Here is a 26,245-nt window from a genome sequence, read left to right as displayed (position 1 = left end):
TACTGTAGTAGGTAGTGTGTACTGTAGTAGGTAGTGTGTACTGTAGTAGGTAGTGTACTGTAGTAGGTAGTGTGTACTGTAGTAGGTAGTCTGTACTGTAGTAGGTAGTGTGTACTGTAGTAGGTAGTGTGTACTGTAGTAGGTAGTGTGTACTGTACTGTAGTAGGTAGTGTGTACTGTAGTAGGTAGTCTGTACTGTAGTAGGTAGTGTGTACTGTAGTAGGTAGTGTGTACTGTAGTAGGTAGTCTGTACTGTACTGTAGTAGGTAGTGTGTACTGTAGTAGGTAGTGTGTACTGTAGTAGGTAGTGTGTACTGTAGTAGGTAGTGTGTACTGTAGTAGGTAGTCTGTACTGTAGTAGGTAGTGTGTACTGTAGTAGGTAGTGTGTACTGTAGTAGGTAGTGTGTACTGTAGTAGGTAGTGTGTACTGTAGTAGGTAGTGTGTACTGTAGTAGGTAGTGTGTACTGTAGTAGGTAGTGTGTACTGTAGTAGGTAGTGTGTACTGTAGTAGGTAGTGTGTACTGTAGTAGGTAGTGTGTACTGTACTGTAGTAGGTAGTGTGTACTGTAGTAGGTAGTGTGTACTGTAGTAGGTAGTGTGTACTGTACTGTAGTAGGTAGTGTGTACTGTAGTAGGTAGTCTGTACTGTAGTAGGTAGTGTGTACTGTAGTAGGTAGTGTGTACTGTAGTAGGTAGTGTACTGTAGTAGGTAGTGTACTGTAGTAGGTAGTCTGTACTGTAGTAGGTAGTGTGTACTGTAGTAGGTAGTGTGTCTGTAGTAGGTAGTGTGTACTGTAGTAGGTAGTGTGTACTGTAGTAGGTAGTGTGTACTGTAGTAGGTAGTGTGTACTGTAGTAGGTAGTGTGTACTGTAGTAGGTAGTGTGTACTGTAGTAGGTAGTGTGTACTGTAGTAGTAGTGTGACTGTAGTAGGTAGTGTGTACTGTAGTAGGTAGTGGCTGTACTGTAGTAGGTAGTCTGTACTGTAGTAGGTAGTGTGTAGTGTACTGTAGTAGGTAGTGTGTACTGTAGTAGGTAGTGTGTACTGTAGTAGGTAGTGTGTACTGTAGTAGGTAGTGTGTACTGTAGTAGGTAGTGTGTACTGTAGTAGGTAGTGTGTACTGTAGTAGGTAGTGTGTACTGTAGTAGGTAGTGTGTACTGTAGTAGGTAGTGTGTACTGTAGTAGGTAGTGTGTACTGTAGTAGGTAGTGTACTGTAGTAGGTAGTGTGTACTGTAGTAGGTAGTCTGTACTGTAGTAGGTAGTGTGTACTGTAGTAGGTAGTCTGTACTGTACTGTAGTAGGTAGTGTGTACTGTAGTAGGTAGTGTGTACTGTAGTAGGTAGTCTGTACTGTACTGTAGTAGGTAGTGTGTACTGTAGTAGGTAGTGTGTACTGTAGTAGGTAGTGTGTACTGTAGTAGGTAGTGTGTACTGTAGTAGGTAGTCTGTACTGTAGTAGGTAGTGTGTACTGTAGTAGGTAGTGTGTACTGTAGTAGGTAGTGTGTACTGTAGTAGGTAGTGTGTACTGTAGTAGGTAGTGTGTACTGTAGTAGGTAGTCTGTACTGTACTGTAGTAGGTAGTGTGTACTGTAGTAGGTAGTGTGTACTGTAGTAGGTAGTGTGTACTGTACTGTAGTAGGTAGTGTGTACTGTAGTAGGTAGTGTGTACTGTAGTAGGTAGTCTGTACTGTAGTAGGTAGTGTGTACTGTAGTAGGTAGTGTGTACTGTAGTAGGTAGTGTGTACTGTAGTAGGTAGTGTGTACTGTAGTAGGTAGTGTGTACTGTAGTAGGTAGTGTGTACTGTAGTAGGTAGTCTGTACTGTAGTAGGTAGTGTGTACTGTAGTAGGTAGTGTGTACTGTAGTAGGTAGTGTGTACTGTAGTAGGTAGTGTGTCTGTAGTGTGTACTGTAGTAGGTAGTGTGTCCTGTAGTAGGTAGTGTGTACTGTAGTAGGTAGTGTGTACTGTAGTAGGTAGTGTGTACTGTAGTAGGTAGTGTGTACTGTAGTAGGTAGTGTGTACTGTAGTAGGTAGTGTGTACTGTAGTAGGTAGTGTGTCCTGTAGTGTGTACTGTAGTAGGTAGTGTGTACTGTAGTAGGTAGTGTGTACTGTAGTAGGTAGTGTGTACTGTAGTAGGTAGTGTGTACTGTAGTAGGTAGTGTGACTGTAGTAGGTAGTGTGTACTGTAGTAGGTAGTGTGTACTGTAGTAGGTAGTGTGTACTGTACTGTAGTAGGTAGTGTGTCTGTACTGTAGTAGGTAGTGTGTACTGTAGTAGGTAGTGTGTACTGTAGTAGGTAGTGTGTACTGTAGTAGGTAGTGTGTACTGTAGTAGGTAGTCTGTACTGTACTGTAGTAGGTAGTGTGTACTGTAGTAGGTAGTCTGTACTGTAGTAGGTAGTGTGTACTGTAGTAGGTAGTGTGTACTGTAGTAGGTAGTCTGTACTGTACTGTAGTAGGTAGTGTGTACTGTAGTAGGTAGTGTGTACTGTAGTAGGTAGTGTGTACTGTAGTAGGTAGTGTGTACTGTAGTAGGTAGTGTGTACTGTAGTAGGTAGTGTGTACTGTAGTAGGTAGTGTGTACTGTAGTAGGTAGTGTGTACTGTAGTAGGTAGTGTGTACTGTAGTAGGTAGTGTGTACTGTACTGTAGTAGGTAGTGTGTACTGTAGTAGGTAGTGTGTACTGTAGTAGGTAGTCTGTACTGTACTGTAGTAGGTAGTGTGTACTGTAGTAGGTAGTCTGTACTGTAGTAGGTAGTGTGTACTGTAGTAGGTAGTGTGTACTGTAGTAGGTAGTGTACTGTAGTAGGTAGTGTGTACTGTAGTAGGTAGTCTGTACTGTAGTAGGTAGTGTGTACTGTAGTAGGTAGTGTGTCCTGTAGTAGGTAGTGTGTACTGTAGTAGGTAGTGTGTACTGTAGTAGGTAGTGTGTACTGTAGTAGGTAGTGTGGACTGTAGTAGGTAGTGTGTACTGTAGTAGGTAGTGTGTACTGTAGTAGGTAGTGTGTCCTGTAGTGTGTACTGTAGTAGGTAGAGTGTACTGTAGTAGGTAGTGTGTACTGTAGTAGGTAGTGTGTACTGTAGTAGGTAGTCTGTACTGTACTGTAGTAGGTAGTGTGTACTGTAGTAGGTAGTGTGTACTGTAGTAGGTAGTCTGTACTGTACTGTAGTAGGTAGTGTGTACTGTAGTAGGTAGTGTGTACTGTAGTAGGTAGTGTGTACTGTAGTAGGTAGTGTGTACTGTAGTAGGTAGTGTGGACTGTAGTAGGTAGTGTGTACTGTAGTAGGTAGTGTGTACTGTAGTAGGTAGTGTGTCCTGTAGTAGGTAGTGTACTGTAGTAGGTAGTGTGGACTGTAGTAGGTAGTCTGTACTGTAGTAGGTAGTGTGTACTGTAGTAGGTAGTCTGTACTGTACTGTAGTAGGTAGTGTGTACTGTAGTAGGTAGTGTGTACTGTAGTAGGAAGTCTGTACTGTACTGTAGTAGGTAGTGTGTACTGTAGTAGGTAGTGTGTACTGTAGTAGGTAGTGTGTACTGTAGTAGGTAGTGTGTACTGTAGTAGGTAGTCTGTACTGTAGTAGGTAGTGTGTACTGTAGTAGGTAGTGTGTACTGTAGTAGGTAGTGTGTCCTGTAGTAGGTAGTGTGTACTGTAGTAGGTAGTGTGTACTGTAGTAGGTAGTCTGTACTGTACTGTAGTAGGTAGTGTGTACTGTAGTAGGTAGTGTGTACTGTAGTAGGAAGTCTGTACTGTACTGTAGTAGGTAGTGTGTACTGTAGTAGGTAGTGTGGACTGTAGTAGGTAGTCTGTACTGTAGTAGGTAGTGTGTACTGTAGTAGGTAGTGTGTACTGTAGTAGGTAGTGTGTACTGTAGTAGGTAGTGTGTCCTGTAGTAGGTAGTGTGTACTGTAGTAGGTAGTGTGGACTGTAGTAGGTAGTCTGTACTGTAGTAGGTAGTGTGTACTGTAGTAGGTAGTGTGTACTGTAGTAGGTAGTGTGTACTGTAGTAGGTAGTGTGTCCTGTAGTGTGTACTGTAGTAGGTAGTGTGTACTGTAGTAGGTAGTGTGTACTGTAGTAGGTAGTGTGTACTGTAGTAGGTAGTGTGTACTGTAGTAGGTAGTGTGTACTGTAGTAGGTAGTGTGTACTGTAGTAGGTAGTGTGTACTGTAGTAGGTAGTGTGGACTGTAGTAGGTAGTCTGTACTGTAGTAGGTAGTGTGTACTGTAGTAGGTAGTGTGTACTGTAGTAGGTAGTGTGTACTCTGTAGTAGGTAGTGTGTACTGTAGTAGGTAGTGTGTACTGTAGTAGGTAGTGTGACTGTAGTAGGTAGTGTGTACTGTAGTAGGTAGTGTGTACTGTAGTTAGGTAGTGTGTCTGTAGTGTGTACTGTAGTAGGTAGTGTGTACTGTAGTAGGTAGTGTGTACTGTAGTAGGTAGTGTGTACTGTAGTAGGAAGTCTGTACTGTACTGTAGTAGGTAGTGTGTACTGTAGTAGGTAGTGTGTACTGTAGTAGGAAGTCTGTACTGTACTGTAGTAGGTAGTGTGTACTGTAGTAGGTAGTCTGTACTGTACTGTAGTAGGTAGTGTGTACTGTAGTAGGTAGTGTGTACTGTAGTAGGTAGTGTGTACTGTAGTAGGTAGTGTGGACTGTAGTAGGTAGTCTGTACTGTAGTAGGTAGTGTGTACTGTAGTAGGTAGTGTGTCCTGTAGTAGGTAGTGTGTACTGTAGTAGGTAGTGTGTACTGTAGTAGGTAGTGTGTACTGTAGTAGGTAGTCTGTACTGTACTGTAGTAGGTAGTGTGTACTGTAGTAGGTAGTGTGTACTGTAGTAGGTAGTCTGTACTGTACTGTAGTAGGTAGTGTGTACTGTAGTAGGTAGTGTGTACTGTAGTAGGTAGTGTGTACTGTAGTAGGTAGTGTGTACTGTAGTAGGTAGTGTGGACTGTAGTAGGTAGTGTGTACTGTAGTAGGTAGTCTGTACTGTAGTAGGTAGTGTGTACTGTAGTAGGTAGTGTGTACTGTAGTAGGTAGTCTGTACTGTACTGTAGTAGGTAGTGTGTACTGTAGTAGGTAGTGTGTACTGTAGTAGGTAGTGTGTACTGTAGTAGGTAGTCTGTACTGTAGTAGGTAGTGTGTACTGTAGTAGGTAGTGTGTACTGTAGTAGGTAGTCTGTACTGTACTGTAGTAGGTAGTGTGTACTGTAGTAGGTAGTGTGGACTGTAGTAGGTAGTCTGTACTGTAGTAGGTAGTGTGTACTGTACTGTAGTAGGTAGTGTGTACTGTACTGTAGTAGGTAGTGTGTACTGTAGTAGGTAGTGTGTACTGTAGTAGGTAGTGTGTACTGTAGTAGGAAGTCTGTACTGTACTGTAGTAGGTAGTGTGTACTGTAGTAGGTAGTGTGGACTGTAGTAGGTAGTCTGTACTGTAGTAGGTAGTGTGTACTGTAGTAGGTAGTCTGTACTGTAGTAGGTAGTGTGTACTGTAGTAGGTAGTGTGTACTGTAGTAGGTAGTCTGTACTGTACTGTAGTAGGTAGTGTGTACTGTAGTAGGTAGTCTGTACTGTAGTAGGTAGTGTGTACTGTAGTAGGTAGTGTGTACTGTAGTAGGTAGTCTGTACTGTACTGTAGTAGGTAGTGTGTACTGTAGTAGGTAGTGTGTACTGTAGTAGGTAGTGTGTACTGTAGTAGGTAGTGTGTACTGTAGTAGGTAGTCTGTACTGTAGTAGGTAGTGTGTACTGTAGTAGGTAGTGTGTACTGTAGTAGGTAGTCTGTACTGTACTGTAGTAGGTAGTGTGTACTGTAGTAGGTAGTCTGTACTGTAGTAGGTAGTGTGTACTGTAGTAGGTAGTGTGTACTGTAGTAGGTAGTCTGTACTGTACTGTAGTAGGTAGTGTGTACTGTAGTAGGTAGTGTGTACTGTAGTAGGTAGTGTACTGTAGTAGGTAGTGTGGACTGTAGTAGGTAGTCTGTACTGTAGTAGGTAGTGTGTACTGTAGTAGGTAGTGTGTCCTGTAGTAGGTAGTGTGTACTGTAGTAGGTAGTGTGTACTGTAGTAGGTAGTGTGTACTGTAGTAGGTAGTGTGGACTGTAGTAGGTAGTGTGTACTGTAGTAGGTAGTGTGTACTGTAGTAGGTAGTGTGTCCTGTAGTGTGTACTGTAGTAGGTAGTGTGTACTGTAGTAGGTAGTGTGTACTGTAGTAGGTAGTGTGTACTGTAGTAGGTAGTCTGTACTGTACTGTAGTAGGTAGTGTGTACTGTAGTAGGTAGTCTGTACTGTAGTAGGTAGTGTGTACTGTAGTAGGTAGTGTGTACTGTAGTAGGTAGTCTGTACTGTACTGTAGTAGGTAGTGTGTACTGTAGTAGGTAGTCTGTACTGTAGTAGGTAGTGTGTACTGTAGTAGGTAGTGTGTACTGTAGTAGGTAGTCTGTACTGTACTGTAGTAGGTAGTGTGTACTGTAGTAGGTAGTGTGTACTGTAGTAGGTAGTGTACTGTAGTAGGTAGTGTGTACTGTAGTAGGTAGTCTGTACTGTAGTAGGTAGTGTGTACTGTAGTAGGTAGTGTGTACTGTAGTAGGTAGTCTGTACTGTACTGTAGTAGGTAGTGTGTACTGTAGTAGGTAGTCTGTACTGTAGTAGGTAGTGTGTACTGTAGTAGGTAGTGTGTACTGTAGTAGGTAGTCTGTACTGTACTGTAGTAGGTAGTGTGTACTGTAGTAGGTAGTGTGTACTGTAGTAGGTAGTGTACTGTAGTAGGTAGTGTGGACTGTAGTAGGTAGTCTGTACTGTAGTAGGTAGTGTGTACTGTAGTAGGTAGTGTGTCCTGTAGTAGGTAGTGTGTACTGTAGTAGGTAGTGTGTACTGTAGTAGGTAGTGTGTACTGTAGTAGGTAGTCTGTACTGTACTGTAGTAGGTAGTGTGTACTGTAGTAGGTAGTGTGTACTGTAGTAGGTAGTGTGTACTGTAGTAGGTAGTGTGTACTGTAGTAGGTAGTCTGTACTGTAGTAGGTAGTGTGTACTGTAGTAGGTAGTGTGTACTGTAGTAGGTAGTGTGTACTGTAGTAGGTAGTGTGTACTGTAGTAGGTAGTGTGTACTGTAGTAGGAAGTCTGTACTGTACTGTAGTAGGTAGTGTGTACTGTAGTAGGTAGTGTGTACTGTAGTAGGAAGTCTGTACTGTACTGTAGTAGGTAGTGTGTACTGTAGTAGGTAGTGTGTACTGTAGTAGGTAGTGTGTACTGTAGTAGGTAGTGTGTACTGTAGTAGGTAGTCTGTACTGTAGTAGGTAGTGTGTACTGTAGTAGGTAGTGTGTACTGTAGTAGGTAGTGTGTCCTGTAGTAGGTAGTGTGTACTGTAGTAGGTAGTGTGTACTGTAGTAGGAAGTCTGTACTGTACTGTAGTAGGTAGTGTGTACTGTAGTAGGTAGTGTGTACTGTAGTAGGTAGTCTGTACTGTACTGTAGTAGGTAGTGTGTACTGTAGTAGGTAGTCTGTACTGTACTGTAGTAGGTAGTGTGTACTGTAGTAGGTAGTGTGTACTGTAGTAGGTAGTGTGTACTGTAGTAGGTAGTGTGGACTGTAGTAGGTAGTCTGTACTGTAGTAGGTAGTGTGTACTGTAGTAGGTAGTGTGTCCTGTAGTAGGTAGTGTGTACTGTAGTAGGTAGTGTGTACTGTAGTAGGTAGTGTGTACTGTAGTAGGAAGTCTGTACTGTACTGTAGTAGGTAGTGTGTACTGTAGTAGGTAGTGTGTACTGTAGTAGGAAGTCTGTACTGTACTGTAGTAGGTAGTGTGTACTGTAGTAGGTAGTGTGTACTGTAGTAGGTAGTGTGTACTGTAGTAGGTAGTGTGTACTGTAGTAGGTAGTGTGGACTGTAGTAGGTAGTGTGTACTGTAGTAGGTAGTCTGTACTGTAGTAGGTAGTGTGTACTGTAGTAGGTAGTGTGTACTGTAGTAGGTAGTCTGTACTGTACTGTAGTAGGTAGTGTGTACTGTAGTAGGTAGTGTGTACTGTAGTAGGTAGTGTGTACTGTAGTAGGTAGTCTGTACTGTAGTAGGTAGTGTGTACTGTAGTAGGTAGTGTGTACTGTAGTAGGTAGTCTGTACTGTACTGTAGTAGGTAGTGTGTACTGTAGTAGGTAGTGTGGACTGTAGTAGGTAGTCTGTACTGTAGTAGGTAGTGTGTACTGTACTGTAGTAGGTAGTGTGTACTGTACTGTAGTAGGTAGTGTGTACTGTAGTAGGTAGTGTGTACTGTAGTAGGTAGTGTGTACTGTAGTAGGAAGTCTGTACTGTACTGTAGTAGGTAGTGTGTACTGTAGTAGGTAGTGTGTACTGTAGTAGGTAGTCTGTACTGTAGTAGGTAGTGTGTACTGTAGTAGGTAGTCTGTACTGTAGTAGGTAGTGTGTACTGTAGTAGGTAGTGTGTACTGTAGTAGGTAGTCTGTACTGTACTGTAGTAGGTAGTGTGTACTGTAGTAGGTAGTCTGTACTGTAGTAGGTAGTGTGTACTGTAGTAGGTAGTGTGTACTGTAGTAGGTAGTCTGTACTGTACTGTAGTAGGTAGTGTGTACTGTAGTAGGTAGTGTGTACTGTAGTAGGTAGTTGTACTGTAGTAGGTAGTGTGTACTGCAGTAGGTAGTCTGTACTGTAGTAGGTAGTGTGTACTGTAGTAGGTAGTGTGTACTGTAGTAGGTAGTCTGTACTGTACTGTAGTAGGTAGTGTGTACTGTAGTAGGTAGTCTGTACTGTAGTAGGTAGTGTGTACTGTAGTAGGTAGTGTGTACTGTAGTAGGTAGTCTGTACTGTACTGTAGTAGGTAGTGTGTACTGTAGTAGGTAGTGTGTACTGTAGTAGGTAGTGTACTGTAGTAGGTAGTGTGGACTGTAGTAGGTAGTCTGTACTGTAGTAGGTAGTGTGTACTGTAGTAGGTAGTGTGTCCTGTAGTAGGTAGTGTGTACTGTAGTAGGTAGTGTGTACTGTAGTAGGTAGTGTGTACTGTAGTAGGTAGTGTGGACTGTAGTAGGTAGTGTGTACTGTAGTAGGTAGTGTGTACTGTAGTAGGTAGTGTGTCCTGTAGTGTGTACTGTAGTAGGTAGTGTGTACTGTAGTAGGTAGTGTGTACTGTAGTAGGTAGTGTGTACTGTAGTAGGAAGTCTGTACTGTACTGTAGTAGGTAGTGTGTACTGTAGTAGGTAGTCTGTACTGTAGTAGGTAGTGTGTACTGTAGTAGGTAGTGTGTACTGTAGTAGGTAGTCTGTACTGTACTGTAGTAGGTAGTGTGTACTGTAGTAGGTAGTCTGTACTGTAGTAGGTAGTGTGTACTGTAGTAGGTAGTGTGTACTGTAGTAGGTAGTCTGTACTGTACTGTAGTAGGTAGTGTGTACTGTAGTAGGTAGTGTGTACTGTAGTAGGTAGTGTACTGTAGTAGGTAGTGTGTACTGCAGTAGGTAGTCTGTACTGTAGTAGGTAGTGTGTACTGTAGTAGGTAGTGTGTACTGTAGTAGGTAGTCTGTACTGTACTGTAGTAGGTAGTGTGTACTGTAGTAGGTAGTCTGTACTGTAGTAGGTAGTGTGTACTGTAGTAGGTAGTGTGTACTGTAGTAGGTAGTCTGTACTGTACTGTAGTAGGTAGTGTGTACTGTAGTAGGTAGTGTGTACTGTAGTAGGTAGTGTACTGTAGTAGGTAGTGTGGACTGTAGTAGGTAGTCTGTACTGTAGTAGGTAGTGTGTACTGTAGTAGGTAGTGTGTCCTGTAGTAGGTAGTGTGTACTGTAGTAGGTAGTGTGTACTGTAGTAGGTAGTGTGTACTGTAGTAGGTAGTGTGGACTGTAGTAGGTAGTGTGTACTGTAGTAGGTAGTGTGTACTGTAGTAGGTAGTGTGTACTGTAGTAGGAAGTCTGTACTGTACTGTAGTAGGTAGTGTGTACTGTAGTAGGTAGTGTGTACTGTAGTAGGAAGTCTGTACTGTACTGTAGTAGGTAGTGTGTACTGTAGTAGGTAGTCTGTACTGTAGTAGGTAGTGTGTACTGTAGTAGGTAGTGTGTACTGTAGTAGGTAGTGTACTGTAGTAGGTAGTGTGGACTGTAGTAGGTAGTCTGTACTGTAGTAGGTAGTGTGTACTGTAGTAGGTAGTGTGTCCTGTAGTAGGTAGTGTGTACTGTAGTAGGTAGTGTGTACTGTAGTAGGTAGTGTGTACTGTAGTAGGTAGTGTGGACTGTAGTAGGTAGTGTGTACTGTAGTAGGTAGTGTGTACTGTAGTAGGTAGTGTGTCCTGTAGTGTGTACTGTAGTAGGTAGAGTGTACTGTAGTAGGTAGTGTGTACTGTAGTAGGTAGTGTGTACTGTAGTAGGAAGTCTGTACTGTACTGTAGTAGGTAGTGTGTACTGTAGTAGGTAGTGTGTACTGTAGTAGGAAGTCTGTACTGTACTGTAGTAGGTAGTGTGTACTGTAGTATGTAGTGTGTACTGTAGTAGGTAGTGTGTACTGTAGTAGGTAGTGTGTACTGTAGTAGGTAGTGTGGACTGTAGTAGGTAGTGTGTACTGTAGTAGGTAGTGTGTACTGTAGTAGGTAGTGTGTCCTGTAGTAGGTAGTGTACTGTAGTAGGTAGTGTGGACTGTAGTAGGTAGTCTGTACTGTAGTAGGTAGTGTGTACTGTAGTAGGAAGTCTGTACTGTACTGTAGTAGGTAGTGTGTACTGTAGTAGGTAGTGTGTACTGTAGTAGGAAGTCTGTACTGTACTGTAGTAGGTAGTGTGTACTGTAGTAGGTAGTGTGTACTGTAGTAGGTAGTGTGTACTGTAGTAGGTAGTGTGTACTGTAGTAGGTAGTCTGTACTGTAGTAGGTAGTGTGTACTGTAGTAGGTAGTGTGTACTGTAGTAGGTAGTGTGTCCTGTAGTAGGTAGTGTGTACTGTAGTAGGTAGTGTGTACTGTAGTAGGAAGTCTGTACTGTACTGTAGTAGGTAGTGTGTACTGTAGTAGGTAGTGTGTACTGTAGTAGGAAGTCTGTACTGTACTGTAGTAGGTAGTGTGTACTGTAGTAGGTAGTGTGGACTGTAGTAGGTAGTCTGTACTGTAGTAGGTAGTGTGTACTGTAGTAGGTAGTGTGTACTGTAGTAGGTAGTGTGTCCTGTAGTAGGTAGTGTGTCCTGTAGTAGGTAGTGTGTACTGTAGTAGGTAGTGTGGACTGTAGTAGGTAGTCTGTACTGTAGTAGGTAGTGTGTACTGTAGTAGGTAGTGTGTACTGTAGTAGGTAGTGTGTCCTGTAGTAGGTAGTGTGTACTGTAGTAGGTAGTGTGTACTGTAGTAGGTAGTGTGTCCTGTAGTAGGTAGTGTGTCCTGTAGTAGGTAGTGTGTACTGTAGTAGGTAGTGTGGACTGTAGTAGGTAGTCTGTACTGTAGTAGGTAGTGTGTACTGTAGTAGGTAGTGTGTACTGTAGTAGGTAGTGTGTCCTGTAGTAGGTAGTGTGTCCTGTAGTAGGTAGTGTGTACTGTAGTAGGTAGTGTGGACTGTAGTAGGTAGTCTGTACTGTAGTAGGTAGTGTGTACTGTAGTAGGTAGTGTGTACTGTAGTAGGTAGTGTGTCCTGTAGTAGGTAGTGTGTCCTGTAGTAGGTAGTGTGTCCTGTAGTAGGTAGTGTGTACTGTAGTAGGTAGTGTGTACTGTAGTAGGAAGTCTGTACTGTACTGTAGTAGGTAGTGTGTACTGTAGTAGGTAGTGTGTACTGTAGTAGGAAGTCTGTACTGTACTGTAGTAGGTAGTGTGTACTGTAGTAGGTAGTGTGGACTGTAGTAGGTAGTCTGTACTGTAGTAGGTAGTGTGTACTGTAGTAGGTAGTGTGTACTGTAGTAGGTAGTGTGTCCTGTAGTAGGTAGTGTGTCCTGTAGTAGGTAGTGTGTACTGTAGTAGGTAGTGTGGACTGTAGTAGGTAGTCTGTACTGTAGTAGGTAGTGTGTACTGTAGTAGGTAGTGTGTACTGTAGTAGGTAGTGTGTCCTGTAGTAGGTAGTGTGTACTGTAGTAGGTAGTGTGTACTGTAGTAGGTAGTGTGTCCTGTAGTAGGTAGTGTGTCCTGTAGTAGGTAGTGTGTACTGTAGTAGGTAGTGTGGACTGTAGTAGGTAGTCTGTACTGTAGTAGGTAGTGTGTACTGTAGTAGGTAGTGTGTACTGTAGTAGGTAGTGTGTCCTGTAGTAGGTAGTGTGTCCTGTAGTAGGTAGTGTGTACTGTAGTAGGTAGTGTGGACTGTAGTAGGTAGTCTGTACTGTAGTAGGTAGTGTGTACTGTAGTAGGTAGTGTGTACTGTAGTAGGTAGTGTGTCCTGTAGTAGGTAGTGTGTCCTGTAGTAGGTAGTGTGTCCTGTAGTAGGTAGTGTGTACTGTAGTAGGTAGTGTGTACTGTAGTAGGAAGTCTGTACTGTACTGTAGTAGGTAGTGTGTACTGTAGTAGGTAGTGTGTACTGTAGTAGGAAGTCTGTACTGTACTGTAGTAGGTAGTGTGTACTGTAGTAGGTAGTGTGTACTGTAGTAGGAAGTCTGTACTGTACTGTAGTAGGTAGTGTGTACTGTAGTAGGTAGTGTGTACTGTAGTAGGAAGTCTGTACTGTACTGTAGTAGGTAGTGTGTACTGTAGTAGGTAGTGTGTACTGTAGTAGGTAGTCTGTACTGTAGTAGGTAGTGTGTACTGTAGTAGGTAGTGTGTACTGTACTTTTTTCATTTTGTAGGAAGATTTTGTTGTTTTCATTTTGTAGGAAGATTTTGTTCAGTTTTTATTTTGTAGGAAGAGATTTTCTTCAGTTTTTATTTTGTAGGAAGATTTTCTTCAGTTTTTATTTTGTAGGAAGATTTTCTTCAGTTTTTATTTTGTAGGAAGATTTTGTTGTTGTTTTTATTTTGTAGGAAGATTTTGTTCAGTTTTTATTTTGTAGGAAGATGTTCCCGTGTTTCTCTACCTCTTATTTCTTCATATTATTTGACCCTGTCCCGTCTCTGTGTGATGACGTGGTACATGGAGGGAACAGCACACGCACACTAATTCCGCCTGCAGCAGTGTAGGCGGCATAAAGAGGTCACCGCTGTGACCGCATTGCCTTCACAACGTCTTTAGGTGTGTCCTTAACTACAGCTCGTCACTGGGTGGAGACCTGTTACAGGTGACAGACACACGTTACTCATGTTTTTGTTGTTGCTAACTTCTGATAACGTGTCTCTCCCGTGCAGGTTTCACTCTGTGTAAGGACCTGAGGTGGTACCTCAGCAAGTGTTTTACTCCTGGATCCATGGACAGCCAGCTTCAGCAGGTGATCAGGGAGAACCTGTACCTCCGAGCCGTCCCCTGTGAGTATAACTACACACACACATCTCTCTCTCTCTCTGTCTGTCTGTCTGTCTGTCTGTCTGTCTGTCTGTCTGTCTGTCTGTCTGTCTGTCTGTCTGTCTGTCTGTCTGTCTGTCTGTCTCTCTCTCTCTGTGTGTCTGTCTCTCTCTCTCTCTCTCTGTGTACCTGTCTGTCTCTCTCTCTCTCTGTGTACCTGTCTGTCTCTCTCTCTCTCTGTGTGTGTGTCTGTCTCTCTCTCTCTCTCTCTGTGTACCTGTCTGTCTCTCTCTCTCTCTGTGTACCTGTCTCTCTCTGTGTACCTGTCTCTCTCTCTGTGTACCTGTCTCTCTCTCTCTCTCTGTGTACCCCTCTCTCTCTTTCTCTCTCTCTCTGTGTACCCCTCTCTCTCTGTGTGTACCCCTCTCTCTCTCTCTCTCTCTCTCTCTCTGTGTATCTGTCTCTATCTCTCTGTGTACCTGTCTCTCTCTCTCTCTCTCTCTCTCTCTCTCTCTGTGTACCTGTCTCTCTCTCTCTCTCTCTCTCTCTCTCTCTGTGTACCTGTCTCTCTCTCTCTCTCTCTATGTGTACCTGTCTCTATCTCTCTCTCTCTCTCTGTGTACCTGTCTCTCTCTCTCATCTCTCTCTCTATGTGTACCTGTCTCTCTCTCTCTATGTGTACCTGTCTCTCTCTCGCTATGTGTACCTTTCTCTCTCCAACTCGCTCTATATGTGTACCTGTCTCTCTCTCTCTCTGTGTACCTGTCTCTCTCTCTCATCTCTCTCTCTATGTGTACCTGTCTCTCTCTCTATGTGTACCTGTCTCTCTCTCGCTATGTGTACCTGTCTCTCTCCAACTCTCTCTATATGTGTACCTGTCTCTCTCTCTCTATGTGTACCTGTCTCTGTCTCTCTGTGTGTACCTGTCTCTCTCCAACTCTATATGTGTACCTGTCTCTGTCTCTCTGTGTGTACCTGTCTCTCTCTCTCTCTCTCTCTGTGTACCTGTCTCTCTCTCTCTGTGTGTACCTGTCTCTCTCTCTCTGTGTGTACCTGTCTCTCTCTCATCTCTCTCTGTGTGTACCTGTCTCTCTCTCATCTCTCTCTCTATGTGTACCTGTCTCTCTCTCTCTATGTGTACCTGTCTCTCTCTCGCTATGTGTACCTTTCTCTCTCCAACTCGCTCTATATGTGTACCTGTCTCTCTCTCTCTCTGTGTACCTGTCTCTCTCTCTCATCTCTCTCTCTATGTGTACCTGTCTCTCTCTCTATGTGTACCTGTCTCTCTCTCGCTATGTGTACCTGTCTCTCTCCAACTCTCTCTATATGTGTACCTGTCTCTCTCTCTCTATGTGTACCTGTCTCTGTCTCTCTGTGTGTACCTGTCTCTCTCCAACTCTATATGTGTACCTGTCTCTGTCTCTCTGTGTGTACCTGTCTCTCTCCAACTCTATATGTGTACCTGTCTCTCTCGCTCTCTGTGTGTACCTGTCTCTTTCTCTCGGTGTACCTGTCTCTTGCTCTCTCTCTTTGTACCTGTCTCTCGCTCTCTCTCTTTGTACCTGTCTCGCTCTCTCTCTTTGTACCTGTCTCTCTCTCTCTCTTTGTACCTGTCTCTCTCTCTCTGTGTACCTGTCTCTCTCTCTCTCTGTGTACCTGTCTCTCTCTCTCTCTGTGTACCTGTCTCTCTCTCTCTCTCTGTGTACCTGTCTCTCTCTCTCTCTGTGTACCTGTCTCTCTCTCTCTCTGTGTACCTGTCTCTCTCTCTCTGTGTACCTGTCTCTCTCTCTCTCTCGGTGTACCTGTCTCTCTCTCTCTCTCTGTGTACCTGTCTCTCTCTCTCTCTCTGTGTACCTGTCTCTCTCTCTCTCTCTGTACCTGTCTCTCTCTCTCTGTGTACCTGTCTCTCTCTCTCTCTGTGTACCTGTCTCTCTCTCTCTGTGTACCTGTCTCTCTCTCTCTCTCGGTGTACCTGTCTCTCTCTCTCTCTCTGTGTACCTGTCTCTCTCTCTCTCTCTGTGTACCTGTCTCTCTCTCTCTCTCTGTACCTGTCTCTCTCTCTCTGTGTACCTGTCTCTCTCTCTCTCTGTGTACCTGTCTCTCTCTCTCTCTGTACCTGTCTCTCTCTCTCTCTCTCTGTACCTGTCTCTCTCTCTCTGTGTACCTGTCTCTCTCTCTCTCTGTGTACCTGTCTCTCTCTCTCTCTCTGTACCTGTCTCTCTCTCTCTCTCTCTCTCTGTGTACCTGTCTCTCTCTCTCTCTGTGTACCTGTCTCTCTCTCTCTCTCTCTCTCTCTCTGTGTACCTGTCTCTCTCTCTCTCTCTCTGTGTACCTGTCTCTCTCTCTCTCTCTCTGTGTGTACCTGTCTCTCTCTCTCTCTCTCTCTGTGTACCTGTCTCTCTCTCTCTGTGTGTACCTGTCTCTCTCTCTCTGTGTGTACCTGTCTCTCTCTCATCTCTCTCTGTGTGTACCTGTCTCTCTCTCATCTCTCTCTCTGTGTACCTGTCTCTCTCTCTCTCTGTGTACCTGTCTCTCTCTCTCTCTCTCTCTCTCTCTGTGTACCTGTCTCTCTCTCTCTCTCTCTGTGTACCTGTCTCTCTCTCTCTCTCTCTGTGTGTACCTGTCTCTCTCTCTCTCTCTCTCTGTGTACCTGTCTCTCTCTCTCTGTGTGTACCTGTCTCTCTCTCTCTGTGTGTACCTGTCTCTCTCTCATCTCTCTCTGTGTGTACCTGTCTCTCTCTCTCTCTCTGTACCTGTCTCTCTCTCTCTCTCTCTCTCTGTGTACCTGTCTCTCTCTCTCTCTGTGTACCTGTCTCTCTCTCTCTCTCTCTGTGTACCTGTCTCTCTCTCTCTCTCTCTGTGTGTACCTGTCTCTCTCTCTCTCTCTCTCTGTGTACCTGTCTCTCTCTCTCTGTGTGTACCTGTCTCTCTCTCTCTGTGTGTACCTGTCTCTCTCTCATCTCTCTCTGTGTGTACCTGTCTCTCTCTCATCTCTCTCTCTGTGTACCTGTCTCTCTCTCTCTCTGTGTACCTGTCTCTCTCTCTCTCTCTCTCTCTCTCTCTCTCTCTCTCTCTCTGTGTACCTGTCTCTCTCTCTCTCTCTCTGTGTACCTGTCTCTCTCTCTCTCTCTCTGTGTGTACCTGTCTCTCTCTCTCTGTGTGTACCTGTCTCTCTCTCATCTCTCTCTGTGTGTACCTGTCTCTCTCTCATCTCTCTCTATGTGTACCTGTCTCTCTCTCATCTCTCTCTATGTGTACCTGTCTCTCTCATCTCTCTCTCTCTCTGTGTACCTGTCTCTCTCTCTATGTGTACCTGTCTCTCTCTCTCTCTCTCTGTGTACCTGTCTCTCTCTCATCTCTCTCTATCTCTGTGTACCTCTCTGTCTCTCTCTCTCTCATCTCTCTATGTGTACCTGTCTCTCTCACATCTCTCTCTATGTGTACCTGTCTCTCTCTCATCTCTCTCTCTCTCTCTGTGTACCTGTCTCTCTCTCTCTCTCTGTGTACATGTCTCATCTCTCACTCTCTCTCTCTGTGTGTACCTGTCTCTCTCCAACTCTCTGTATACCTCTCTTCTCTCTCTCTGTATCACACACACTCTCCCCCCCCCACACACACACACACACACACACACACACACACACACACACACACACACACACACACACAGACAGTCCAACAAACATCAAGCAGTCACGCACACACAAACACTTACCAAAACACATTTTTATATATACTCATGCACTTCAAATCAGATGTCCTCAATCACAGATGATTACATAGGAAAACAACCTTGTAGCAAAGCTGCGATGCCGTGGTGATGATGATGGAGAGGGAGCTGCCAGGGGGCTGCTGCTCCCCGCTCAAAAACAGGATGGAAAGAAATAAATAAAAAGTGAAAAGTTCAGTTACTAAATGGGTGAGAGAAGCACTTACACTGTTTCTATGGTAACTGTCGTCAAGCGTCAGGCCAGTAAGATGATTCATCTTGACAGATCGTTGCTTGTTGTTCCGTCTGCGTCCCAAATGGAACCCTATTCCCTGTACATAGTGCACTGCTTTAGACCAGAGCCCTATGGCACCCTATTCCTTATATATAGTGCACTGCTTTAGACCAGAGCCCTATGGCACCCTATTCCCTATATATAGTGCACTGCTTTAGACCAGAGCCCAATGGCACCCTATTCCCTACATAGTGCACTACTTTAGACCAGAGCCCTATGGCACCCTATTCCCTATATAGTGCACTACTTTAGACCAGAGCCCTATGGCACCCTATTCCCTATATAGTGCACTACTTTAGACCAGAGCCCAATGGACCCAGGTGCCTTATGGGAATAAGAACCCAGATTTGTTCCCCCCATCAAAACCTCCAGCCTCATTCCTCCATGTTAACCACGATTCTACCTGTCACTTTCAGAGTTGTGGATGCAGTTTGATGTTTATACCAGAGTATATAACATGTACTCTTCGTTAGTATTAGTACCTTACATCTGATAAAAGTTTAATGGGATGGTGCTTCCATTGAAGAATTACAATAAGAATTACAATTATTTTTTTTTGGGGGGGGGGCCGCGGTCATCCCCCTCTTCAAAGGGGGAGACACTCTAGACCCAAACTGTTATAGACTTATATCCATCCTGCCCTGCCTTTCTAAAGTCTTCGAAAGCCAAGTTAATAAACAGATCACTGATCATTTTGAATCCCACCGTACCTTCTCCGCTGTGCAATCCGGTTTCCGAGCTGGTCATGGGTGCACCTCAGCCACGCTCAAGGTACTAAACGATATCGTAACCGCCGTCGATAAAAGACAGTACTGTGCAGCCGTCTTCATCGACCTGGCCAAGGCTTTCGACTCTGTCAATCACCACATCCTCATCGGCAGACTCAACAGCCTTGGTTTCTTAAATGACTGCCTCGCCTGGTTCACCAACTACTTCTCAGACAGAGTTCAGTGTGTCAAATCGGAGGGCCTGTTGTCCGGACCTCTGGCAGTCTCTATGGGGGTGCCACAGGGTTCAATTCTCGGGCCAACTCTCTTCTCTGTATACATCAATGATGTCGCTCTTACTGCTGGTGATTCTCTGATCCACCTCTACGCAGACGACACCATTCTGTATACTTCTAGCCCCTCTTTGGACACTGTGTTAACTACCCTCCAGACGAGCTTCAATGCCATACAACTCTCCTTCCGTGGCCTCCAACTGCTCTTAAACGCTAGTAAAACCAAATGCATGCTTTTCAGCCGTTCGCTGCCCGCACCCGCCCGCCCGTCCAGCATCACTACTCTGGACAGTTCTGACCTAGAATATGTTGACAACTACAAATACCTAGGTGTCTGGTTAGACTGTAAACTCTCCTTCCAGACTCACATCAAACATCTCCAATCCAAAGTTAAATCTAGAATTGGCTTCCTATTTCGCAATAAAGCATCCTTCACTCAGGCTGCCAAGCATACCCTCGTAAAACTGACGATCCTACCGATCCTCGACTTCGGCAATGTCATTTACAAAATAGCTTCCAATACTCTACTCAATAAACTGGATGCAGTCTATCACAGTGCCATCCGTTTTGTCACCAAAGCCCCATATACCACCCACGACTGCGAACTGTATTCTCTAGTCGGCTGGCCCTCGCTACATATTCGTCGCCAGACCCACTGGCTCCAGGTCATCTATAAGTCTTTGCTAGGTAAAGCTCCGCCTTATCTCAGCTCACTGGTCACGATAACAACATCCTCCCGTAGCATGCGCTCCAGCAGGTATATCTCACTGGTCGTCCCCAAAGCCAACACCTCCTTTGGCCGCCTTTCCTTCCAGTTCTCTGCTGCCAATGACTGGAACGAATTGCAAAAATCTCTGAAGCTGGAGACTTATATTTCCCTCACTAACTTTAAACATCAGCTATCAGAGCAGCTAACCAATCGCTGCAGGTGTACATAGTCCATCTGTAAATAGCCCACCCAATCTACCTACCTCATCCCCATATTGTTTATATTTGCTTTTCTGCTCTTTAGCACACCAGTATTTCTACTTGCACATCACCATCTGCTCATCTATCACTCCAGTGTTCATTTGCTAAATTGTAATTACTTTGCTACTATGGCCTATTTGTTGCCTTACCTCCTCACGCCATTTGCACACACTGTATATAGACTTTCTTTTTCTATTGTGTTATTGACTGTACGCTTGTTTATCACGTGTAACTCTGTGTTGTTGTTTATGTTGCACTGCTTTGCTTTATCTTGGCCAGGTCGCAGTTGTAAATGAGAACTTGTTCTCAACTAGCCTACCTGGTTATATAAAGGTGAAATAAAAATGTAATAAAAATCACTTCAGAGAACGCGTTTCCACTGCTCAAGAGTCCATAGGCGGCGAGCTTTACACGACTCCAGCCGACGCTTGGCATTGCTTTAGGTCTGAGGGTGGTTTTAACCTTCCTAAATCTGAGGGTGGTTTTAACCTTCCTAAGTCTGAGGGTGGTTTTAACCTCGCTAAATCTGAGGGTGGTTTTAACCTCCCTAAATCTGAGGGTGGTTTTAACCTCCCTAAATCTGAGGGTGGTTTTAACCTCCCTAAATCTGAGGGTGGTTTTAACCTCCCTAAATCTGAGGGTGGTTTTAACCTCCCTAAATCTGAGGGTGGTTTTAACCTCCCTAAATCTGAGGGTGGTTTTAACCTTCCTAAGTCTGAGGGTAGATTTAACCTTCCAGACCTGGAATTGTATCAACTTGCTACCCAAGGCTTTTACTTGTTAAATGCACTACAAAGGAAACAATGGGTTCATATTGAAGATCTGCATACTCATCCCCTATAACGACACAGGAGGCAGATGGTTCCAGTCTCAGAGATGTATTATATACAAGGGGAAGGCAAATGGCAGATGGTTGGAGTCTCAGAGATGTATTATATACGAGGGGAAGGCAAATGGCAGATGGTTGGAGTCTCAGAGATGTATTATATACGAGGGGAAGGCAAATGGCAGATGGTTCCAGTCTCAGAGATGTATTATATACGAGGGGAAGGCAAATGGCAGGTCCAGGACAGGCAGAGATCAGTAATCCCTATAAGAGTCATGGCAGGCTCAGGGTAATGGCAGGCTCAGGGTCAGGGCAGGGTCACGTCAGGGTTAGGTCAGGGTCAGGGCAGGGTCAGGGCAGAGTCAGGGCAGGCTCAGGGTCAGGGCAGGCAAAAACAGGTCAGAACCAGGAAGCCTAGAACCCAAACTAGAGAGAAGGAAAAACACGGAAAAACCCACTGGGATGACTTGACGACATGTCCCTCTCTGTCACGTGTGCTCCCTCTCCGGCCTCTAGGTCACCAGGCTGCTCGTTATGGCGCACGCCTGTCACCATCGTTACGCGCATCTGAGCATAATGACACTCACCTGGACTCCATCACCTCCTTGATTACCTGCCCTTTATATGTCACTCCCTTTGGTTTCTTCCCCAGTCGTCATTGTTTCTGTTCATGTTTCATGTCGGTGCGCTGTTTGTGTTTCTTGATTTGTTCATTTATTTATTAAATATATTCACTCCCTGAACTTGCTTCCCGACTCTCAGCGAACATCGTGACAGAATGACGACGACTCAGCGAACATCGTTACAGAATGACGACTCTCAGCGAACATCGTTACAGAATGACGACTCTCAGCGAACATCGTTACAGAATGACGACGACTCAGCGGACATCGATACAGAATGACGACTCTCAGCGAACATCGTTACAGAATGACGACTCTCAGCGGACATCGTTACAGAATGACGACTCTCAGCGGACATCGTTACAGAATGACGACGACTCAGCGGACATCGTTACAGAATGACGACGACTCAGCGGACATCGTTACAGAATGACGACTCTCAGCGAACATCGTTACAGAATGACGACTCTCAGCGAACATCGTTACAGAATGACGACTCTCAGCGAACATCGTTACAGAATGACGACTCTCAGCGAACATCGTTACAGAATGACGACTCTCAGCGAACATCGTTACAGAATGACGACTCTCAGCGAACATCGTTACAGAATGACGACTCTCAGCGAACATCGTTACAGAATGACGACTCTCAGCGAACATCGTTACAGAGTGACGACTCAGGGAACATCGTTACAGAGTGACGAATCTCAGCGAACATCGTTACAGAGTGACGAATCTCAGCGAACATCGTTACAGAGTGACGAATCTCAGCGAACATCGTTACAGAGTGACGAATCTCAGCGAACATCGTTACAGAGTGACGAATCTCAGCGAACATCGTTACAGAGTGACGACTCAGCGAACATCGTTACAGAGTGACGACTCAGCGAACATCGTTACAGGGTGACGACTCAGCGAACATCGTTACAGGATGACGACTCAGCGAACATCGTTACAGGATGACGACTCAGCGAACATCGTTATAGAATGACGACTCTCAGCGAACATCGTTACAGAACGACGACTCTCAGCGAACATCGTTACAGAACGACGACTCTCAGCGAACATCGTTACAGAATGACGACTCGGCGAACATCGTTCCACTTTTTTCACTGGTGGGAACATGTGGGTCTGGGCAGGTGCGATGCCATTGGGTCTGGGCAGGTGCGATGCCATTGGGTCTGGGCAGGTGCGATGTCATTGGGTCTGGGCAGGTGCGATGTCATTGGGTCTGGGCAGGTGCGATGTCATTGGGTCTGGGCAGGTGCGATGCCATTGGGTCTGGGCAGGAGCGATATCATTGGATCTGGGCAGGTGCGATGCCATTGGGTCTGGGCAGGTGCGATGCCATTGGGTCTGGGCAGGAGCGATGTCATTGGGTCTGGGCAGGTGCGATGCCATTGGGTCTGGGCAGGAGCGATGTCATTGGGTTTGGGCAGGTGTGATGCCATTGGGTCTGGGCAGGTGCGATGCCATTGGGTCTGGGCAGGTGCGATGCCATTGGGTCTGGGCAGGAGTGATGTCATTGGGTCTGGGCAGGTGTGATGCCATTGGGTCTGGGCAGGAGCGATGTCATTGGGTTTGGGCAGGTGCGATGCCATTGGGTCTGGGCAGGTGCGATGCCATTGGGTCTGAGCAGGAGCGATGCCATTGGGTCTGGGCAGGTGCGATGTCATTGGGTCTGGGCAGGTGCGATGTCATTGGGTCTGGGCAGGTGCGATGCCATTGGGTCTGGGCAGGTGCGATGCCATTGGGTCTGGGCAGGTGCGATGCCATTGGGTCTGGGCAGGTGCGATGCCATTGGGTCTGGGCAGGTGCGATGTCATTGGGTCTGGGCAGGTGCGATGCCATTGGGTCTGGGCAGGTGTGATGTCATTGATATTTGTGTGCATCTGTCTGAGGTCTTTTGTATGTGTATGTTCATATTGTTTGAGAAATAAAATAGGATCATGCAAAAAATATATAGTACCAGTCAAAGTTTGGACACACCTACTTATTCCAGTGTTTTTCTTAATTTTTACTATTTTCTACATTGTAGAATAATAGTGAAGACATCAAAACTATGAAATAACACATATGGAATCATGTAGTAACCAAAAAAATGTTTCAGCTGTGATTTAATGGTACATGACATGTCCCCGTCTCTTTCAGAGGTGATTTAATGGTACATGACATGTCCCTCTCACTTTTCACACACGTATTTATTTAGTTAATCTCTTCCATTTACACATGCTTTCCTCTGACTGCTGCTGGTTGAAAATAGTTTCAGGTGTGCTTCAGAAATCAAAGATGTCTCTTTTAAGGTCAGGTACTTTTATACCAGATGGAGGCTTGTTTACCCTAACACAGTATTTTCCCGTTGTAAACAAGTCTCTGCTTGACTAGTGTGTGTGTGTGTGTGTGTGGTCCACTATAGCCTTCCATTATCCTCCTATCTCCAGGTACGACCAGGCAGCCTCGCCACGAGGAGATATCAGGAGTGGACTACAATTTTGTCTCCATAGAAGAGTTCTTTTCCCTGGAAGAGTCTGGAGCCCTGCTGGAGAGTGGCAAGTTCAAAGGTAAGAGTCTGGAGCCCTGCTGGAGAGTGGCAAGTTCAAAGGTAAGAGTCTGGAGCCCTGCTGGAGAGTGGCAAGTTCAAAGGTAAGAGTCTGGAGCCCTGCTGGAGAGTGGCAAGTTCAAAGGAGTGTGTGTGTTTATTGCTCTTGGCCAGTGGTGGAGTGGAGGGGGGGGGGGGGGGGGGTTAAATGCACGTAAAAAATACGTTTACCAAACGTTTTGATTTTGCGCGAGCGTTTAGCCACCTTTTGAGCATGACTTTACTGTGAAGCACACGTGGTGCTAATAATGATATTTAGGCTACTGATGTTTTCATAATTTGACCGTGTGTCTTAGATGGTTGAGGTATTTCATTTTTTATTTTGTAGTTATAAAAAAATAATTTGTTACTGCGTTCCAACATGTGCTTTCTGTTTCGTAGTTGTAAACAAAGGCACTCCACAAATAAAATTGATTGAAAACTTGAATTCTTGTTTTTTGGGTTTTTACATTTAGCCTACAGTAACAAACTGTTATTTTGTATTCTAATGTTACCTAAGACCTTCATAAACAAAACCAAATTATATATTTTTTTAGATGGCATATATGAAATGTATTAATTACACTGTTAGAATGTTTCAGTCAGAATGACTGCTCATGAGCTTGAAGGGGTGAGTCTCTTGATGCCTAGCATTTATAGTGTTATGTAACAGCCGTCGTAGGAAGTGGACCAAGGCGCAGCGGGTTGAGGGCTCATTTTAACTTTATTAGAACACTTACTAAACAAAACAAGAAAAACTAATGGACGACAAACAGTAATGCAGGCTACACACAGCTATGCAATAACAACTTCCCACAAAGGGACAGGTGAAAACAGGCTACCTAAGTATGACTCTCAATCAGCAACAACAATGTACAGCTGTTCCTGATTGAGAGCCATACCAGGCCAACAAAGAAATACACACCATAGACAGAACATAGAAATACGAAATAAAGAACATAACCCAAAAACCCCGGAATACTCTAACCAAACACCCCTCTACATAAACACATATACTAACAAACCCCGAACCACATAAAACAAATACCCCCTGCCACGTCCTGACCAAACTACAATAACAAATAACCCCTTTACTGGTCAGAACGTGACATGTTAATTGATTAACTGATTGTTCCTCCTCTGTACCTCCCCCATCCTATCAGGTAACTACTACGGGACGCCCCGCCCAGTCCACATTGGCCCAGAGAGCCCACCAATCACGTACCAGGAACACCGGAACCTGCTCCGGAACTTCAGGACGCGCAGCAAGTCGCTTAGCAACCTGGAGAAGGCTGTGGAGGAGGGAGAGAACAGTGAGGAGGACTCTGGTCTGTCAGGTATAGTCACATACAGGCTGTCTGTTAGCCTAAACATTAAGACATCCATCACAGATGAGACACTGAGAACAATCACCAGACTTGAGCATCTTAGTTCTTTTCTGATGATCTCATTTCTCTCTTTTGTAGCTGTAACAAGTATGTGTGTGTGTGTGTGTGTGTGTGTGTGTGTGTGTGTGTGTGTGTGTGTGTGTGTGTGTGTGTGTGTGTGTGTTTCTATCCCAGTTTGCTCCTCTCCCCAAGCTAAACATTTCTGTCATCTATTTCCCACCAGGTGTCCTTGGAGAGTTCCTCAATGAGCTTGACACCTTGATAAGCTAGTTTCCCAATGAACATTCATTGTACTGGGCGACTTTAACCTCCTGACCCCTTTCCTCTTTTGACCTCACCCTTTCCCAGTCCTATCCCACTGCCAGGCAATATGCTTGACTTCATCTTCACTAGAGGCTGTTCTACTGATCCCACTGCAACCGCCCTCTGTTTCTGATCACTACTTTGTTTCCTTGTCTCTCCATCTCTCCTCCAACCCTAGCCACTCAGTCCCTACCCAGATGGTCATGCACCGCCGCAATTTTCTCTCTCCCACTACTCTCTCCTCTTCTGTCCTATCATCTCTTCCTTCTGTTAAATTCTTCTCCCTCCTGTCTCCTGATTCTGCCTCTTTGACCCAACTCTCCTCCCTTTAACCTCTATGGGCTAGGTGGGACGCTTGCGTCCCACCTACGTAACAGCCACTTGCAGCCTGTGGCGCGATTTTCAAAACCTTAAAAATCCTATTACTTCAATTTCTCAAACATATGACTATTTTACAGCTATTTAAAGACAAGACTCTCGTTAATCTAACCACACTGTCCGATTTCAAAAAGGCTTTACAACGAAAGCAAAACATTAGATTATGTCAGCAGAGTACCAAGCCAGAAATAATCAGACACCCATTTTTCAAGCCAGCATATAATGTCACCAAAACCCAGAAGACAGCTAATTGCAGCACTCACCTTTGATGATCTTCATCAGATGACAACCCTAGGACATTATGTTATACAATACATGCATGTTTTGTTCAATCAAGTTCATATTTATATCAAAAACCAGCTTTTTACATTAGCATGTGACGTTCAGACAGCTACCCCCCGCAAACTTCCGGGGAATTCGCTAACATTTTACTAAATTACTCACGATAAACGTTCACAAAAAGCAAAACAATTATTTTAAGAATTATAGATACAGACCTCCTCTATGCACTCGATATGTCCGATTTTAAAATAGCTTTTTGATGAAAGCACATTTTGCAATATTCTAAGTACATAGCCCAGGCATCACGGGCTCGCTATTTAGACACCCGGCAAGTTTAGCACTCACCATAATCATATTTACTATTATAAAAGTTTGATTACCTTTTGTTGGCTTCGTCAGAATGCACTCCCAGGACTGCTACTTCAATAACAAATGTTGGTTTGGTCCAAAATAATCCATCGTTATATCCGAATAGCGGCGTTTTGTTCGTGCGTTCCAGACACTATCCGAAATGGTAAAGAAGTGTCGCGCGCATGGCGCAATTCGTGACAATAAAATTCTAAATATTCCATTACCGTACT

General features: G+C 44.6%; 1 protein-coding gene and 1 long non-coding RNA gene across 23 annotated transcripts in view; both read left to right on the top strand.

The window, feature by feature from the left end:
• The window catches only part of LOC106566317 (membrane-associated guanylate kinase, WW and PDZ domain-containing protein 3), a 242,739-nt gene that overhangs the window by 98,681 nt on the left and 117,813 nt on the right, over positions 1–26,245 (top strand). For all 3 annotated transcript variants that reach the window (XM_082959784.1, XM_082959782.1, XM_082959783.1), the window contains exons 3-5: positions 13,220–13,336; positions 23,177–23,296; positions 24,477–24,650. In XM_082959784.1, coding sequence (XP_082815910.1) covers positions 13,220–13,336; positions 23,177–23,296; positions 24,477–24,650 — 411 coding nt within the window. The remainder of the gene's footprint in view (positions 1–13,219; positions 13,337–23,176; positions 23,297–24,476; positions 24,651–26,245) is intronic.
• LOC145860020 (uncharacterized) lies at positions 961–13,110 on the top strand. 20 transcript variants are annotated; one of them, XR_014379963.1, is made up of 7 exons: positions 2,256–3,403; positions 3,623–3,784; positions 4,437–4,560; positions 4,642–7,883; positions 8,160–8,326; positions 8,876–10,534; positions 10,628–13,110. It is a non-coding gene; the product is annotated as an uncharacterized LOC145860020 (long non-coding RNA). The 20 variants fall into 20 exon arrangements; XR_014379976.1 differs by having other exon boundaries at positions 2,256–3,784; positions 4,642–7,231; positions 7,384–7,883; XR_014379974.1 differs by having other exon boundaries at positions 2,256–3,784; positions 8,876–9,839; positions 10,095–10,534.

The sequence above is a fragment of the Salmo salar genome, chromosome 13 (genome assembly GCF_965601325.2).
Source record: "Salmo salar chromosome 13, fSalSal1, whole genome shotgun sequence".
Classification (NCBI taxonomy): domain Eukaryota; kingdom Metazoa; phylum Chordata; class Actinopteri; order Salmoniformes; family Salmonidae; genus Salmo; species Salmo salar.
This window is presented reverse-complemented; position numbering and strand designations above follow the sequence as displayed.